At 45.0% G+C, this 19,904-nt stretch overlaps 1 protein-coding gene across 5 annotated transcripts in view; it reads right to left on the minus strand.

Moving 5' to 3' along the window:
- The window catches only part of LOC147447729 (uncharacterized), a 188,635-nt gene that overhangs the window by 42,867 nt on the left and 125,864 nt on the right, over positions 1-19,904 (minus strand). The window contains exons 4-8 of one of the 5 annotated variants that reach the window (XR_015189635.1): positions 18,812-18,904; positions 4,386-4,609; positions 3,645-3,901; positions 3,492-3,553; positions 2,943-3,031 (exon numbers count right to left, since the gene is read on the minus strand). Coding sequence is in view for 3 of the 5 variants with exons in the window: in XM_086523447.1 (XP_086379573.1) it covers positions 2,900-3,031; positions 3,433-3,499; positions 4,386-4,609; positions 18,812-18,904 (516 nt within the window). In the remaining 2 variants the exon portion in view is untranslated. Of the gene's footprint in view, positions 1-2,899; positions 3,032-3,432; positions 3,902-4,385; positions 4,610-18,811; positions 18,905-19,904 lie in introns of those variants that run through there. The other 4 variants (XM_086523446.1, XM_086523447.1, XR_015189634.1 and 1 more) reach the window with 4 other exon arrangements.

The raw sequence follows: 19,904 nt of genomic DNA on the forward strand, positions 1-19,904 counted from the left end.
ATTGGTATGTCTTTTAACCTTGTGAGGACCAAGGCTATGGTCTTCAATACTACAGCACAATGGGTTAGGCGATCAGCACCCAATTTTACTCATGCACAGGATTGAGTGGAGTATACGGATATGTACACTTTACTTGGAGTGGGTTTCAGTGGCCCGATTTCTCCATGAGAAGAGCGCAAAGAGTAGAGTGACTAGAGCATATGCAACTTTGGGAGGTTTGGAGAGGATGTATTCACACGTTCACTTCAAGAAGCCTCGCACCAAGCTATGGCTTTTTGATACTCTAGTTGCCTCAGCTATGCTATATGGAGTGCACATATAGGGACCCTCAGTATATCATCATAGTCGTCAACATAGATGTACAAATGGGTGGTGAGACATGAAGAGGCCACTTATCTCCATGATCTCCAGGTTGATCAAGGTTAAGGCCTCGGTTCCTCATGTGATCATCCAAGCACAACTGGCTGCCCCTCCTTTGGTGGTTGAGGCTCTTTCGGTGGCATTCATACACAGCTTATGGTAGCTCCCACGAGATTGTTATGATTGGCTTGTCCTGGAGTCCTCCTGGCACTTGACAGCACAAGGAGATACATAATGTTGGTATGCATAGATGGCAGCACGGTTTGAGCTACATGGTTTCTCTACGGACAGGCTGCCCCCCTTTCAGTATTCTCTAGATGCACACCCTCTCTCTCTCTCTCTAGGGGACACTTCATGGACAGTTAGCTCTTTTGGGGGGACACTTCATGCTGGTATGCACAGTTGACATCATGGTTTCAGACGCATGGTTTCACCATGGACAGGTTGCCCCCTTTCCAGTACTCTCTTCAGGCACCCTCGATGTTTCTTACACGGGTGGAGATTACTAGACTCATTCATCAGGACTTGATCCAGCTGGATACTAGGAGGACATGGATAGAGCCGCCACAAGATTGGGCACGAAGATGGCTTTCTATAGAGAGCATCTTCTCCACCTCACAAGAGATGGGTTTGTGATTCGACCCAGCTACATGGACACACATATGTCTCATGGTTTGTGGTGTGCCATTGGTCAGATACGCACATCCTCACATCAGCTGGAGATTGAGACAGGTAGATTTAGAGAGATACCAGTAGACAGCAGGATATGCAGCCTATGCCAGTTAGAGCCAGAGACAGAGCTACATTAGATATGTCATTGCACACTGTACTATGAGATACGGGACCGTTTCCATTGCTTATTCAGAGAAGGTTTCGGTCCTTTCTCTAGGGTCATGAGTTATGAGGATCAGAGATTTCTTGGGCTATATCTACTTGAGTTACACAGATATAGAGACACTTTACTGGGGAGAGATAGAGAGAGAGACAGTCCCACAGAAAGATTACAGATTTCTTTTCACTAGATATGGGACAGCCAGAGGAGCAATCATCATTGCAGAGCTCGGCCCACACTCATTCGACCACTACCGGCACTCTCATCGATCGAGCACTGGAGCTACGAAGATCCAGACGGCCACGATTGAGGAGAGGGGCTACACAGCATCGACGGAGACTACAGCATAGGATTCGAGCCATACTCTCTCGATATCCAGAGTGCAGATGAGGAAGGATTCTAGTAGTAATAGCTAGTTCTTTTGTACCCAGACATGGTATTAAATTCACCATTTTGTAACAGATTGGTCTCATAGGTCATTTTGGCCTTTTGAAGACGTTAATATAACATTTCGTTTCATTTCATTTCATTTCTCCCACGAAGAGAGGTCACTAGACTTATATGACAGGATCTATTTCCGTTGGATATGCAAAGGACATGGATACAGCCTATACAGGAGCTGGACACAAAGATAACTACATATAGAGAGCATTTTCTCCAGCTCACAAAGGATGGGTTCTTATCTAGGCCTTCCTACATGGACACTCACTTGTCCCACGGATTACGATATGCTATTGAACAAATTCGGACATCATCACATCAGTTGAAGATTGAGACTGACCGATATCGAGGCATTTCAAATGAGGCCAGGTTCTGCCAACTGTGTCAGAGAGAGCCAAAAACAGAGCTTCACTATATATGCCATTGTACAACAAACTATGAGATAAGAAGCCACTTTCACTTCCTCTTTATATAGAGTTTTGGGCCTCTATCTAGAGTTATGAGATATCAGGATTAGAGATGTCTTGGCCTCTATCTGTTGGAGATTCAGAGATATTGAGCAGGGTTACTGAGAGAGAGAGAGAGAGAGAGAGAGAGAGAGAGAGAGAGAGAGAGAGGCTTAGACACAAGGAGACATCCAAAGACAAATCACAATGTTCTTCCATCCAGAGATTGAGTAGAGACGAGACCAGACAGAGAGGAGGGATATAGGGCACATCACTAGCAGAGGTATATTGAGTGATCCAGCAGCAGAGTTGGGGAGATCCAGGAGGCCCAAGGTGAGGAGATGCTCCCATCAACGGAGGAGGTTGCAAAAAGGATCAGATCTATATTGGCGAGACATGGGAGACGCCCTGTGCAGACTTTCACCATGAAGGACATCAACACGATCATGCAGCGGCCGATGCGAGCTATCTCCGGATTCAAATACACATATCCACCATTTTGTATCTATTTTCTGAGATACACACCCACTTTTTGTATATGTACCTCTCAGGCTCTTGATACCCACCTTGTAGTGTTTCCGTTTAGTTAGTTTCTTTCTTTCCTTTTATGAAGACCTTGCATGATGTAACATAGGTCAATATGGCCTTTTAGCAGAGGTTAATATAACATTTCATTTCATTTCTCCACCTTTTTTGGTTGAAAGTAAACACCTCTCCTAGTAAAACCGATTGACTCATACGAAGAAGTACCCTAAAATAAAAACTGCTCATTGAGTGGGGGCTCAAACACATGCTACGCCTGTACCTAAACCAACGAAGGTTAACTCATATGATCAAGTACCTTGGCAAGTCGAGTGACATAAGCTGCCACGCTTAGAGTTATCAGTAGTCCAACGCCTAGAGTCAGGAGTTGTTCACGCCCCCCACTGAAAGGATTCTTTGCTTCTTGTTGCTGCAAGTGATATGTGTGTCAAATCCACATGACATGTAACTTCACAGAGAGCAAAAAACTAACATTAATCAACAAACTATAGTAACAAAATACAATGTATGCCATAAATTTTTGCATATGTGTGCATAATGTGTTTGTGTACATGTTTATGGGTTGCAATGTGCAGATCTACGCACTTCTGTTATAAATGCAGTGATTAAGAGTGTGTATATGTGCTTGTGTGTGTATCTTTGCATGTGTGCATCCACTTACATGTGTTTGGGGGATAGAGAGATGAAAGAGGATTATAGAAGAAGTTTGAGTAGTACATTAGCTAGCCTACAATCTAGGTGCATTTTGGGAATGAACTGCAAAAAGTTCCCAATCACAACAAGTTACAGATGTTTTGAGGAAGATAGTACAATTAAAGCTCTTCCAACAGCACCAGCGCTCACATATGCCCAAGTACCAGGAAGCATACCTAGCCAGCTGCATCACAATAAAGTATGAACATCATTACTTGTGAGGAGAGAATCCAGAATCCTGTGTAGATAGGAGAGGACCATCATGAACAAGTGGAGAGAAAAGCTGAGAAAACAAAAGCAAAGCCACTAATGTTTGATGGAACGCATACATGAAGCTAAGAAAGCGTTGTAGCCAGACAAAGCCACTAATGTTTGCCTTGAATGAAGCTTCGCATTGTCGGCTCTTGCTTGGCGCTCTTCCCACTTTAACGGCGTACCTTTGCATAATGGGTCAGCAAGTAAATGGGAATAGTGGCTTAAGGTGAGCTACAGGATGGAGCTTCCGCTAGCTCACTTAGTGATTGGTGGGTTTATTTGAGTTTCTATGCATTAATCTATAGTAAAAGGAGAGAGATGACAACCACCCCTGTCACAAATTTGCTTCTTAGCATCAGGAAATAACCTGCCAAATTATCACTTGAACTACTAACACTAATAAACACATGCAAAGCTTTGACTTTCACTTTTTGTGCTTAGCATATAGGGCAGATGTTCAGCCTCTGTGGCACTGTCACAGGCTTGCCAATCACGCAGTGGTAACATCTACTCCCATTGTCTATACGAGACCACCGCCTCAGAAGTCAACTAAAACACCGCGGTTAACAACATTGTCCTCCTGTTGTAAGCGTCGTCATAAACAACTTACATAAAACTCATGACATAAGCGTTGTAAGTGTTGTCATGAATGACTTACATAAAAATCATGACATAAGTACATAACGATCAAGGTGATTAAAAAATGCAATAGATTATAGAAAATGAATCCATGCTTTGTATATTGCAGATTGTCAGTTGAACCACAGCAAAAACAGACTTGAAATCAGAGATGATTACTGTCAAAAGGACATTACCTGCCAAGTACGTATGGTAGAAGCTTTACCGACGTCAAGCCATACAGATAATTACCGAGAGAGAAAGGCAATAAAGGACTTAAGCGCAACAAAGCCACTACTCGAAAGCTTTTCTCCCCTATCGCTTTGTCAATTGCCAGAAACTTTTTATTTCCTGCTGCCAACTTCAAAATACGATCTCGAGCTAAATATCTTGCAATTAGAAATGCAGCAGTGGCAGCTATCTGCACATGTTCAAGAAAGTATATCCCTTTAGTTTGATCAGCCAGCTTCTTACCAATGGGAAATTTGCAAATATTACATGAAATTTGCATGTTGCTCAATATAAGTTCATAATTCTCAGAAAACACAAGACAAATACCTTGAGAAATTTGCACGTTGCTCAGTATAAGAAGCTCATAATTCTCAGAAAATCAAGACGATTACCTCGAGAAGGTATCACTCTAAATCAGTATATATCAAAATCAATCATGAAAAGCCCTCTCCTCTAGCACAGTAACATTTTAACCTAGCAATCACAGAACTAGTTATGCCAGGTTAAAGCCATCAACCTGGCTTTCACTATTTAGGAGGTGATTGGTGGAGGAGCAACCACTTCATTGCCTCTCCGCACATTCAATGCTATACATACGGATATTGGAGCAACAATTTTCGTACACCTATCCATGAGTCAAACACATGACCACGCATTCCTTCCGCTTCTCTCTTCTGCTTACTAACACTTTTCTACAGCCAGTTTATGCAGCCACATGTACAGCGAATGGCTTGGATCATGTTCTTCCGACTCACAAAGTTCTCCTTACCGACAAGCTCTGTTGACTTGAAGATATTGTCCACAGGCTTCCTAGAACTAAAGGAATACTTGATGAAAAAGCCATCATTAAAGATAATTAAGGAGAATAATTTGAGAGAGAGGTAATATGTTCTTGATTTGCATGACTGAAGCTTAATAACTAAAAGCAAAAAAGTAAGCTTCAATAAGATAATCAAAGCCAAACATTAGAGATTGAACTTCAGCATATGCACATAATGAAACCATAGTCACCTGATTAATCATGTTCTAATCACTGGCATAACCAAGAAAAATTGACTATCTTTGCATTGATGGTCAAAAAGCCAATAATAACAAGCTGAAAATTCTCTGATTTGGAATACTCAAAGTAATTGCTTTTTAATGAGTACAGGAGGTAATAATAATGAGTAAGTAAGGCTGAAAATCACTGATTGCAGCTTATTCAGGCTTCAGTAATTAAGTTCTACTAGGTTGAGGGGCATAGAGGAGTTAGAGATGGCTTCAGCACTCAAAAACGAGAGCCATATAGACTGAAATGGGGGCTCCCGAGCTTGGTAGGCGTTGTTGCATGCCTTTTAGCTAATTGCCAAAGGTGCATGGCTTAAAGCCTTCAACTTTGAACAAAGCTCATAGCACACCTACAAAGCACATTGAGCCTTCAGGGTTAGTTTTTCCTGGGAGTTTCACTCCACTACATCACCACCACCACTACTGCACATTGCAATCACACCGCCACAAGTCACACCCACCACAGGGCATGACCGCCACATGTCAGAGAGCTAGCATCCGTATGGGCACACTCACTGACTGTAGTCTCCAAATTGAGGTCCGATCCTTACAAGAGATGTGTGAAAACGAGTCTTCCACCATCAGACTCGTTAGCAAAGGTTTTTTCCACTAACAATTTTCAGTTTTTCCAAGCTTTCAGATTTTCCCTCATGGCTTCACTGTATCCACATTTACAGTTTCCAACCTATGGGCTTGCTTTGTACACACGCATGCACATACCCATAGACACGCGCGTGCATGCACACACACACTTTTTTTAGTATTGTCAGATTGAATTACCAATGGGAAACCTCAAGGTGAGGAAAACCCATAGAAAATACTACAAGCAGGAAATCAGAAACAGTCAAAGTAGAGCTCGTAATGACCAGCGGGGAGCTCGTCCAAGTCATAGGCAACTTGAAGAGACTATCCGAGAGATGTCTTGAAGAAGGAAACATACTCCACTTGAATCTGCTGAAACATGAGAAAATTGCATGCTATCCACACTGTCCATAGCAGCGAGAATCTAACCCAGCCGAAAAAGTATGCATATGGTTGAAGCAATGGTGGAAGCACCCCAAAGATCCAGAAAGATCTACCGAAATGCATGCCAAGGAAACACGTGTGAAGAGCTGTAGAGATGCAATCCACAAACTGTTGCGTACAAGAACAAGACCACAATAAATGTGGAATGTTTTCAATGGCTGAATGGATCGAAGCCAATCACAAATTTGATTCTCCGCAACCAACGGCAGAACGGGAGATATCGAGTCAACCAGATCCTTAATGGTGTCCCACATGCGCCAGTAGTGCATCCCAAGCCCAAAGGTAAGAGCAGCCTATCTAAATGAGAGCACCTGTCCATCAGCATCTGTCACATCAGTTATCCTGTCAATACCTTTAAGGGAGAGAAAATAAGCCTATCGAGGAGAGCGTTGAACTCGACTCCAATGGAAATTCTTCAATCGAAGTGAGTTTCCACATACGTCATCTCTACCATGCCACACCAATTGCCGCGTGACCAATTTCCAATCTGCTACAAGACTGGAAACAAAAGGGAATCCAGGTAGCCAATGCAACATTGGTAGGAAAAATTGCATGTATACCACCAAGATGGACTGCACTATTCTGAGTCTTACATGTAGCGGCCAAGTAGAAAATTTCCAATAGTGTAATTTAGACCTCAATTTATTCTCAACCAAATCCAATAATTTTGCATTGTTAGCTGACCAAGCCAGCGGATATCCAAGATGCCTCAAAATTTGATCAGGTTTCACTATCTCACCTGGCCATAATACAGAGTGCCAATCCATTCGATGCAACGGTAACAATTTAGATTCTCGGAAATTCACTTGCATGCCTACAGCCAACCCATAAACATGTAGTGCTTCCATGATACATTGAACATTCTCTGGTCGATTTCTAGGCCAAAACATGGAGTCATCCGCATACGCTTGCGCCACAAAATGATCACAAGACGACAGTTCCAATCCATGTAAATGGCAAGATGCCATTAAGGAGTCCAGATACAATAATAGCAGAGGATGTGTAGAAATAGCATACAACAAAGCACTAAAAGGGAATCCTTGCCTGACCAATTCACCAAGATCCCATAACCGAGTCACCTCACCATCAAGAGTTCCAGCAAATTGACTATGCTCATAAAGAAAATAGACCACTTGAAACATTCTTGACCCAAAGCCCAAATCCATCATGATCTGAGTAATGAAGTCCCAATGAACAGTGTCAAATGCTTTCTCTATATCGACCTGCATCATAAGTACATCTTGTCCAATATATTTTGCATACACAATTCCAATGAAAGCATTAGCAATATTATCCATAATTTTCCAACGAGGGATGAATCCATATTGAGCCGGATGAATGCCAGAGAAAAAATGATCATCAATACGAGCAGCTATCATTTTCGACAACAATCTGTAAATGTCCGGCATAAGCATGATCGGACACTAATGTGAGAAGTCATAATAAGTACATCTTGTCCAGTATATTTTGCATACACAATTCCAATGAAAGCTGTAGCGGAGAGAATGTGTCGTGCCCTCTATAGTGGGTGCTTCTTAGTGCAATGTGCGTGATATCTCACTCCACAGAATGCAAACACAGAAGACCAAGAACAACAGAGCAACAACAGTATGACCCAGCAGATCATGAACAACATGAACATCGACAAACTCAAAGAAACCGATACAGACTCTAGCATGGCAGCGCACACAGCTCCAGCCCAGATGTCATAGGTACAGTGGGGGTGTCGAGGCTCAACTGTGCAGAGATGGCGTAGACGTGTTGTGTACAACTCCAGATAAGAGACTCTAGATGACTGACCACACAAAAGTAGATGATACATAAGCTACGGATATATACAACCATAAAGAGCCAACGGCTCACCAATATATAATCCAATGGCTTATAAGTGTACCTTCAGTTACCAAAAAAATGACATTTGTTCGGATTGAGCTTCAAGCGTGCCTCTCTGCACCTGAGAAAGACAGCAAAGAGCTGAGCAAGGTGCTCCTATAGATTCTCCACTAGGGTTGAACACTGAGCACCCGAGAAGGTTGAAAAATCGTCCATGAAGATGCGAAGATGATCCGTAAGCAAGGGACAAAATATGAGATATATTGTGCGATTGAAGGAAGATGGAGCATTTTTCAACCCAAACGACATTCTACCGTAGATAAAAATACCCCAGGGAGTCACAAAAGCAGTTTTAATATGATCACCTAGCTGATTGTATCCACTGAACCCATCCATAGAACTGCACAATACATGCCTTGCTACATCTTCTAGCACACGCTCAGTAAAAGCTGTGGGAAAACAATCTGGGATAGTTACCTTGTTCAGCGTGCGGTAATCTACGCACACACGGATTTTATTGGACTGCTTCTTAGGCGCTATCACCATGGGTGATAACCACTCAGAGTGCTCCACAAGTACAATGATCCCTGCCTCTTGCATTTTTTCTAGCTCTGACTTGACAGACTTTCGGTTGAGCTTGTAAGCTCGGCCTCTGACAAGCTTAGCCCTTTCAACCAGAGGGATAGTATGGATACCAAATTCTAGTGGGATCCCTTCTAAATCCTTGTAGGACCAAGCAAAAACATCTTTAAAAGAGTGCATAAAAAAGACTACCTCATCAAGTAGCGCGGGATGCTCCCATAACCAAGCTGCTAAGAGGATGTGCTGAGGGTTGTCAGGATCGCCCAGGATGACTTCTTTGACCGGGTCAGGAGGTGTAGCTGGAGAGGGCGCCTCTGAAGATGAAGAGTTACCTGCCTCTTGGAGCTTTGAGACATCATTGGCTGGTGTTTGATCGATTGGAAACTCCGCATACTCCTCTTATAACCATCCTGGTGGAAGCTCCTCAAAGGGTAAGTCTTCAGACACAGTAGAGTGCTTTTGAGTGGGTGGGGCGCCAGACCTGGGGGATGTTAAAGGAAGAGATGGAACGTTGGCGAACTCATGCAGAGGAGATTTCTTTTCCCTTCAGTGATGTGTTATAGGTTCACCAAGGCCGAAAACTTCCATAAGAGGAACACTTGAATCATGGTCATCAGGGACTAACACACTTGCTTCTGGGACTGGCACACTTTCTGCTCGACTTGGGTCACTGGTGTCAGCCTGAGGATCCGGGAGAGAGAGTGTATCCACAGGTGAGGATTGAATAGAGACCACATAGCACGACATCGATGTGCTAGCTTCCAACCACTGCAGCAGGTCTTCGTCAGACCTATCAGGTGGGTAGGCTGCTCGAGGTCCGGGTTGGACTGTCTTGACAACAAACTGTGATGAACTACTGGATCCATACCTCCTTCGAGTCGACTTGGTTGCATGGGGGAGCCAGGAGTATATATCCACATGGCGTCGTTTCCCCAATCATGAAGTGCCTTATTATGCCGCAACCATGGTCTACCAATAAGCAAAGGAAATCGCCCCTCCACTTGGGGAAGACTAACTACCACAAAATCCAAGATAAAGGTGAAGTCTTGTACCTTCAGAGGCACCTTGTCTATTATGCCCACTGGATAGACTGTCCTCTGGTCGGCCAATGTAACAGTGAATGGAGCAGGGCGGATAGGCTGCAACCTAAAGCCAACATAGTGAATTCTGGCATCAGATTGATCCCAGAACCACCATCGACTATGACGCTGGAGAATTTATGCCCAAGAATAGATACAGTGAGACGAAGACTTTTGTAATCAGTGAGAGGTGCTGTTGGATAGGAAATCAGTAAGACTTTGAGGGTTGTATGGGGAGGTGCCCGCCACTAGGCCTTGTACCTGGGTACAGAGACTAAATGACTAAGAGGGTGTCACTTCTGAGGGTTGCATCGAGCCGGAGCATAACGTAAAGGGATACTTACTGAAAGGTGTTCGTCAAGATTTCTTCCGCTGTGGGGTTAGCTTCTGCGATCTGGGCTTCCTCTGGAACTTTGACCTATTGCTAGTCAGCCACTGCTTCCAAGAAGGCTCCATCAATGTCCAATAGCATAGAGACTGGCCTGCTCTTAGCACCAATGAAGGACTCATCAATTGGGTCAAGTTGTGGAAGTGGAGACGGACGAGATGGACCTGTTGGCAAGCTGAGACGAAGAGCTTCTCTTTGTACCCGAGTGAGGACGCCAGCGGGCTCCCCCACTTGTTGTGGCCTAACCGTATGAGTAGCAGGTGATGGCTGAGGCATGGTGTTCAGTGCGATCACATTGATCTTCGGAAATGTGAATTCTTGCTGGTGTCGAGTTGAGCCTGAAAACGAGGATGCCCTTTGCTTGGGACAATCCTTACTGTAGTGGTCCTTGGACTCCGGGCAATGACGGCAAGGAGGAGACCCTTCAGGTAAAGGACATTTGCTCTGGTAATGCCCATATTCTCCACATCTGTAGCATAAGATGGGCCGATTTGATGGACGAAACGGGGGACGAGGTGGTCTCTGCTCTTGCTGCATGGAGTTGGAGACTGAGGTGTAGAATCTCTGAGAAGCTAAGGCAGCATGGGTATAAAAATTTTGAGACGGAAAAGTACTAGACATACCTTGGATAGTAGGGGTATTGAGCAAAGGTGGCATTATGCGACCTTGTCTATTATGCCCACTGGATAGACTATCCTCTGGTCGGCCAATGTAACAATGAATGGAGCAGGGCGGGTAGGCTGCAAATCTAAAGCCAACATAGTGAATTCTGGCATCAGATTGATCCCAGAACCACCATCGACTATGACGCCGGAGAATTGATGCCAAGAATAGATACAGTGAGGCGAAGACTTTTGTAATCGGTGAGAGGTGCTGCTGGATAGGAACTCAGTAAAACTTTGAGGGTTGTACGGGCAGGTGCCCGCCACTAGGCCCTATACCTGGGTACAGCAACTAAATGACTGAGAGGGTGTCACTTCTGAGGGTTGCATCGAGCCGGAGCATAACGTAAATGGATACTTGTTGAAAGGTGTTCTTTAAGATTGCTTCCGCTGTAGGGTTAGCTTCTGCGATCTGGGCTTCCTCTAGAACTTTGACCTATTGCAAGTCAGCCACTGCTTCCAAGAAGGCTCCATCAATGTCCAATAGCATAGAGACTGGCCTGCTCTTAGCACCAATGAAGGGCTCGTCAGTTGGGTCAAGTTGAGGAGCTGGAGACGGACGAGATGGACCTGTTGGCAAGCTGAGACCAGGAGCCTCTCTTTGTGCCCGAGTGAGGACGCCAGCGGGCTCCCCCACTTGTTGTGGCCTAACCGTATAAGTAGCAGGTGACAGCTGAGGGATGGTGTTCAGTGCCATCAAATTGATCTTCGGAAATGTGAATTCGTGCTGGTGTCGAGTTGAGCCTGAAAATGAGGATGCCCTTTGCTTGGGACAATCCTTACTGCAATGGTCCTTAGACTCCGGGCAATGACGGCAAGGAGGAGACCCTTCAGGTAAAGGACATTTGCTCTGGTAATGCCCATATTCTCCACATCTGTAGAATAAGATGGGCCGATTTGATGGACGAAACGGGGGACGAGGTGGACTCTGCTCTTGCTGCATGGAGTTGGAGACTGAGGTGTAAAATCTCTGAGGACATGAGGTAGCATGGGTATAAAAATTTTGAGACGGAAAAGTACTAGACATACCTTGTCTATTATGCCCACTAGATAGACTATCCTCTGGTCGGTCAATGTAACAGTGAATGGAGCAGGGCGGCGGGTAGGCTGCAAATCTAAAGCCAACATAGTGAATTCTGGCATCATATTGATCCCAGAACCACCATCGACTATGATGCCGAAGAATTGATGCCCAAGAATAGATACAGTGAGACGAAGACTTTTGTAATCGGTGAGAGGTGCTGCTGGATAGGAAATCAGTAAGACTTTGACGGTTGTACAGGGAGGTGCCCGCCACCAAGCCCTATACCTGGGTACACAGACTAAATGACTGAGAGGGTGTCACTTCTGAGGGTTGCATCGAGCCGGAGCATAACGTAAAGGGACATTTGTTGAAAGGTGTTCTTCAAGATTGCTTCCGCTGTGGGGTGAGCTTCTGTGATCTGGGCCTATATTCTCCACATCTCTAGCATAAGATGGGCCGATTTGATGGACAAAACGCGGGACGAGGTGGTCTCTACTCTTGTTGCATGGAGTTAGAGACTGAGGTGTAGAATCTCTGAGCAGCTGAGGCAGCATGGCTATAAAAATTTTGAGACAGAAAAGTACTTGGCATACCTTGGAATGTAGGGGTATTGAGCAAAGGTGGCGTGTAATCTGGATGCCCATAGGGGGAAATCATATTGGATGTTGGTGCTAGCCCTTGTTGGAGAGAAGGACCGAGACTTTGTTGTTTTTGCCGCAATCCCTTCATATAGTAGCAATCCTTGTCTTCATGTCCAGACTTTCCGCAGAAATGGCAATAAGCACGAAGGGGACAATCTTGTGAAGGGTGTCTTGGAGAGCCGCATGACCTGCACCATACCATAGCCTTAGTCTCCTGCTCAGACCTAAGCTCTTCTAGCTCTCTCTTGATTTGGTCCAAAGCCTCGCGATGCAGGGGCTTCTCCTATCTAAGAGAGATTGATTTCTCCTCTTGAAGAGCGCGTTGTAGTGTTAGGGCTTCAAGTTCCTTACGTAGAGAAGTCAAAGGGTCACATCGACTCTCCAAGAGTACAGAGGCAGTCTCTACTTGAGAAGAGTCGCTAAACAACTTCCTTGCCCTTTCTATCCTAGTAGCAACCGCAACAAACTCCTCCAAGGTGGCATCAGGTCGGAGATTCTCTCTCAGTTTTTGCTGAGAAGTTTGGAAGAGCCTTCTCTACCCATTTCTTGACCATGAACTCACCTGGTGGCTGAGGAAGCTTGGCGACTAGAGACTTTGTTCAAGTCGTGAGTTTTGCAAAAGTCTCTTTGGGCTGAAGCAGTAGGTTTGCCAACTGATCCAGAACCTTTTCTTGGAAATCGCCTGGTCTGAAAGCTTCACAAAATTGTTGTCTTAATGTAGCCCAAGTAGCAAAGTGATTCTCTGCAAACTGACTGTACCACTTCTCTGCTAATCCATCCAGGGTAGATGGGAAGAGTACTAAGTAGGCATCTTCTCGGTTGAGGCCACGACCTTTGCAAAGAGAAACAAACCTCCGGGCATGGTCGTCGGCATCCTTTGTGGAGAGACCTTTGAAAGTCGGAAACTTAAAATTTACCTTAGCTAGAACACTGGTGAGCTCCTCCATGGCTTGTTGCACTGGAGTTTTCTGTAACACAGTGGGTGAAAAGTTTATTGATGGGGGTGATTGGGGAGGTGTAGAACTGATTGAGGGAGAAGGTACGGGTAATGGGACTGGTGGACTTCTACTTGGCAAAAAGGGTTGACGCTTCCTGTGGTAGTACTTCAAAGGACTTAGTAGTGGGCTTTGTCGCTCTTTTGACTGCCTTATATGTGCCATGCAGTAACCAAGAACCCTCCCAAGAACCTTTCCTTACTGCACACTGGTCCAGACTCCACCAGACCAAGGTGAGTGACTAGACCTCCTGGCTAGACCTGGACGAGAGAGGACGACCCAGCCTAGGGACTACTAGACCAAGACTAGACCCAGCCTACTCCTGGCTAGACCTGGACGAGAGAGGACTAGACCCAGCCTAGAGACTAGTAGACCAGGACGAGACTTAGACCAAGACGAGCTAGGACGAGAGACTAGACTAGCTGGTCTAGTATTGAGTGGGACACACAAAACTGGACTACTCTAGTCCAGACCAACACAGGCTAGAGCTTAAACGAGCTAGGTCCTCGACCTGTAGCACAGTGGAGTGAAACTTCAGTTGCGGTCCCACCGGGCGTGCCAAATATGAGAGCACCTGTAGCGAGGAAAACGTGTCGTGCTCTCTAGAGTGGGTGCTCCTTAGTGCAATATGCAGAAACCTCACTCCAACAAAAGAAATGTCACACAGGAACGTGACTCAACATAGAAGCGAAATATGACTCAAGACATGATACGACTCAAAACAAAACACAACTGCAGACTTAACTCAATGGAACTCGACAAGCTCAAAGAAACATACAACTCTAGCTGGAAGCACACACAGCTCCAAGATCAGGATACAAGGAACAATGGGGGTGTCGAGGCTCCAATATGCAGGGAGTGTGCCAGTGGTGTGGAGAACTCTAGACTCAGAACTCAAGACTGGACGCTAAAACCATACCAAAAGGTAGATAAAAACCCCAAACAGTTACGGATATATACAAACATGAAGAGCCACCAACGGCTGCAAAATATCCACTCCAGCTAAGCTTATCTCTGAACTGTGAGGTGGTGCACTGGCCTCAGTGTCGACTGGACACCACCCGTATCCCTGCCACGTGTCACAGTCACTGACCGTCCAGTGTGAAACCCGGGCCAACTGTGACTAACGGCCTGTCCCGTGCCCGTGACACTATAGCCCTGCTACAATTTCTATCTCCAATTTCGAAATGGGCTTGTTCGTGAGCGCGAATGTCACCTTGCTAGCCATTGGTGTGAGTGGGGAGACATTCTTGTTGAGAGAGAGAGAGAGAGAGAGAGAGAGAGAGAGAGAGAGAGAGAGAGAGAGATGATGATGAAATGAAATGATATATTAACGTCTACAAAAGGCCAAAATGACCTATGAGACCAAACTGATTACAATGGTGAGTCTAGTACCAAGTCTGGGTAGAAACAATGAAAACTATAAACTAGAAACTGAGATAGAAGTGCTACCGACTCCTATGGGTGGCTGGTAAGCTGAGCATGGTCGTCAGCATCCTCTGTGGAGAGACCTTTGAAAGTCGGAAACTTAATATTCACCTTAGCTAGAACACTTGTGAGCTCTTCCATGGCTGTCTATGCAGGGGATTGTTGCACCGAAGCTTGCTGTAACACAGTGGGTGAGAAGTTTATTGATGGGGGTTATTGGGGAGGTGTAGAACTGGTTGAGGGAGAAGGTAGGGGTAATGGGGCTGGTGGACTTCAGCTTGGCACGAAGGGTTGACGCTTCTTGTGGTAGTACTTCAAGGAACTTAGTAGTGGGCTTTGTCGCTCTTTTGACTGCCTTGTATGTGTCATGCAGTGACCACAAGCCCACCCAAGCCTTGAGTTGGAAGACCTTCACTTACTATACCAACTCCACTAGACCAGGGCGAGTGACTAGACCTACTGGTTAGACCTGGACGAGAGAGGACTAGACCCAGCCTACTCCGGCTAAACCTGGACGAGAGAGGACTAGACCCAACCTACTCTGGCTAGACCTGGATGAGAGGGGACTAGACCAGGACGAGAGACTTAGACCAAGACAAGCCAGGACCAGTGACTAGACTAGCTGGTCTAGTATTGAGCTGGACAGACCAAGCTGGACTGAGCTAGTCCAGACCAACACAGGCGAGAGCTTAAACGAGCTAGCTCCTCGACCTGTAGGCACAGTGGAGTGAAACTTCAGTTGAGGTCCCACCGGGCGTGCCAAAAATGAGAGCACCTATAGCGGAGATATGTGTCGTGCCCTCTATAGTGGGTGCTCCTCAGTGCAATGTGCGTGATATCTCACTCCACAAAATGCAAACACAGAAGAGCAAGAACAACAGAGCAACAACAGTACGACCCAGCAGATCATGAACAGCATGAACATCGACAAACGCAAAGAAACTGATACAGACTCTAGCATGGCAGCACACACAACTCCAACCCAGATCTCATAGGTACAGTGGGGGTGTCGAGGCTCAATTGTGCAGGGATGGTGCAGACGTGCTGTGTACAATTCCAGATAAGAGACTCTAGATGACTGACCACACAAAAGTAGATGATACATAAAACCCAACAGCTACGGATATATACAACCATAAAGAGCCACCAATGGCTCACCAATATCTAATCCAGCTACGCATATCTCTAAACTGTGGTGGTGGTGCACTGGCCATGGTGTCGACTGGACCACCACCCGTATCCCTGCCACGTGTCACCGATCCACTAGACGATCACTCACTTTTTTTGTTTTGTCAGAGTTTCTCTATACAAAACCACAAAATTGTACATGAGCATGTCTCTACTCTATAGAATTTTGAACAAAAGAGTGCACCATGAGTGCTAACACTTTCTGAAACCCAATTCACTACAGCAGCAATTCACTGGTGGGCTGAGCAAAGATTGGATCAAAACTCTGCGATGGCTGATTCCCTGCACGCTGTCAAGCACAAACTATAGCCAGAGCAGCAGACGACCAACACACACACACACGCGCGTGCCCTAGCTGGTGCACACAGCCTGCAGCAGGAGCGCGAGATGCAGATTGGCAAACGAGGGCGAATCTGCAGGTCACGCAGAGCTACAGCGAACGCAGCGCACACAGAATCTGAACAGGACTGCTCCTTGGCAAAAGGAGGCTCAGCAAAGGAGCTCGCTAGCAACAGAAGGTTCCACGCCACTTGAGGGCAAGCGCACACACACATGCGCACGCTTTTTCTTATAGTAATATCAGGTTTTGATTTACTGATGGAAAACCTCAAGGCGAGGAAAACCGTAGAAAACATTACATGCGATAAATCAGAAACAGTCAAAGTAGAGCTCGTACTGAAGAGCTTATCCAAATCATGGGCAAATTTAAGAGACTACCGCCGCATGCATAATCCACTTGAACCTGCTGGAACATGAGAAAATTGCATGTTCTCCAGACTGTCCACAGCATCCACAGCCAGAAATATCGACCAAAAGGTATCCCAAGGAAACGAGTGCAAAGACAAGTAGAGATGTCATCCACAAACCATTGCATATAATGAACAAAACCACGACAGATGTGGAATATTCTCATTGCCAGCACCACAACGAGAGAGAGAGAGAGAGAGAGAGAGAGAGAGAGAGAGAGAGAGAGAGAGAGAGAGAAATGAAATGAAATGAAATGTTATATTAACGTCTTCAAAAGGCTATAATGACCTATGAGACCCGAAAGTTACAAAGTGGTGGATCTGATACAAAGTCAGAGTAACAAAATAACCTAACAACAGTACAAAACAAAGATATATACTATGGGGTCCTAAGTTGGTCGATGTGAGCCAAGCAAAAAACTAAGCAAAAAATGGGCGGCTTGTTGGGATAGCTGAATCACAAGAGATCTAGCATCGGTCGTTGGCGAATCTCATCAATTTCCTCCATGGTTAGCAGTCTAACCGGGCGTCGTGCGTGCCTGGCCAGCGTGCTCCGAGAGAGAGAGAGAAAGAAAGAAAGAAAGAAGGAAAGATTTTTAACGTCTATGTCAGGCCGAAATCGGCCTATGAGACAAATCAAATGTACATGGTGTGTATGTCATCCGTCTATCGGAAAGACAAATGAAACAAAACTGATACAAAACTGAACTGAATGTAGGTAGTGGAGTATCTGAGGAGGGATGGAGCTCTATCTCTAGGGGTATATGCATGTCTATATGCTCAAGGTAGTACAATCATGAGAATGCATCAAGCTATCTAGATCCATCCTATACTAATGGGGGGATGTAAGATGTGGTACATGGGCGGGTCTGGTGCCAAGGCTACCCGGATGAAAGCTGTCGGGTCGGCCCTCATCTGAGCCACTCGCTCCTCAGTGGCACGGCGCTCCCGGGCTCGGATCTCCTCGATCTGTCGGTGGTGGGAGCTCGCGCCCCTGTAGCCTGTGACTCGTGGTCGTCGTCTAGCTCGGCTCACCTCAGAGAGAGAGAGAGAGAGAGAGAGAGAGAGAGAGAGAGAGAGAGAGAGAAGTGTGCCAGTTGGGAGAACCCCAACGATACATCTCCACACACACACACACACTAACACTAGATTGTGACCAGACATTGTGAGGCTGGACTAATTTGCTTTGTGGACATTAAGACAGAAATGCTGAGTTGTTGCTTTAATCCATGCCATGCCAAATGTATGATCTGTTGCACCCTCCCAAGTGCATAGAGCAATTCTATTCTTTTGAGAATGTCATTGTCAACGTAGCATGACAAAAGATACTATCTGGCTTCTTTGTGGCCGCTACAAGACCCTGAATGTGTTTCATAGAATACATTGAGCATCTGATTGACCCAAACCATCTTTCCACATCGTACATCACCATTTTGTGCTCTATTCCAAGACATACAAGTCAATTTTTGAACTCTTACACAATAACCACTCCACAATTAGATAACTATTCAGAGTTAATCAACCAAACTCATGCAGGTCTCAGACACCAACCTCACGTAGAAATGGCTCATATACGATTACAGCGAGCATGCATAATTATCATGTGCATGCAGAAGTGTGTCCGCATGATAGCTCATAGACGAGAATTGGCTGCGTGCACATTATCACATGTGCGCACACACACAAAGACAAACATTTTAACAGATTGCATGCGTATCATTACTCTGATAGAATAAGGAATTAAAACAAATACCGTTCCTGAAATGGAGACGATAATGGTGCCAGTAAAGGTACCAAATAGGAGGCCTGCCGACATGGTTAATGGGATAGCCGGAATTGCCAATACCTGCATAGATCAAAGAATAACCCTTTACTCACAGAATCCAAGCTATAATCCAAAATCTAGGCCAGAAAAATGTGGAGAGGAGAAAAAACATATCGAAAGAATTTTTTTAAAAAGACAGTCTGTAAATAGCATGATTCAAAATACAAAAAACGCAATCCAGGATGATGGTGGATTGGGTGTTTCCCCTTAACAGAAGACCTTTCTTGACTTTCTCTGAAAGTTTTCCTTCAACTGGAGCACAACATACATCCCCACTCTGAGAGCTAATCTAACAAAACTTTATGTACAATATGACCTTAGTCAACGCCTCAAAAAGGAAATGTACAACAAATATGTGCACACTTCTAGTATGCCGGTCTTGCCTGCCAGCGACTCTCCACCTATTTGAAAATTAAGAGTGCTCTTTCGAAGTCAAAAGGAGCCAACTAAAGCTTGATAACTGTTTTCCTGAGAGAAAAAGAGTAACGATAACTCCATATACTTGTTTCACAAATATTCTATTCAACCTTCCAAGAACAAGAAAATTTTTTCTGATTGTAATTGGTCTCATTGCCCATAAGAAGAACCAGAGAAACTTGCGACAAAAAGCTAATGCCACTCAAAGCAATCAAAGCCCGTCATGAAAAAAAATCCAGATGTATGTGTTAAAAGCATAATCCCTTTTCAAATTTTGATGTCTTCCATTGGTCCTCAGGCTACAGAATAAATGCTGCAGTCCACCCCTGCATACTTCAGGTTCCAGTCTCAATATTCAGCTGCCTGATCTGCCTGCTGTTGAGGCAGTTCCAAAGATATATATTGCATTAACTAAAAAATTCTGCCTGAGTGCAGTTGTAACTCAAGTTGTCCAAAAGATGACATTAACATGAAATCATGCTGAAACCTCAAACCTTGGATTCTGTGGGCGGCTTTATTATTCTTCTATAAAAATTGATACTTTGTATATTCTTTCAATTAACAGTTCTCTGAAGCAGTCTAGTTGAAAACAAGAGATGCGAGG

The sequence above is a fragment of the Adiantum capillus-veneris genome, chromosome 11 (genome assembly GCF_014529385.1).
Source record: "Adiantum capillus-veneris isolate H3 chromosome 11, ASM1452938v2, whole genome shotgun sequence".
Lineage (NCBI taxonomy): Eukaryota > Viridiplantae > Streptophyta > Polypodiopsida > Polypodiales > Pteridaceae > Adiantum > Adiantum capillus-veneris.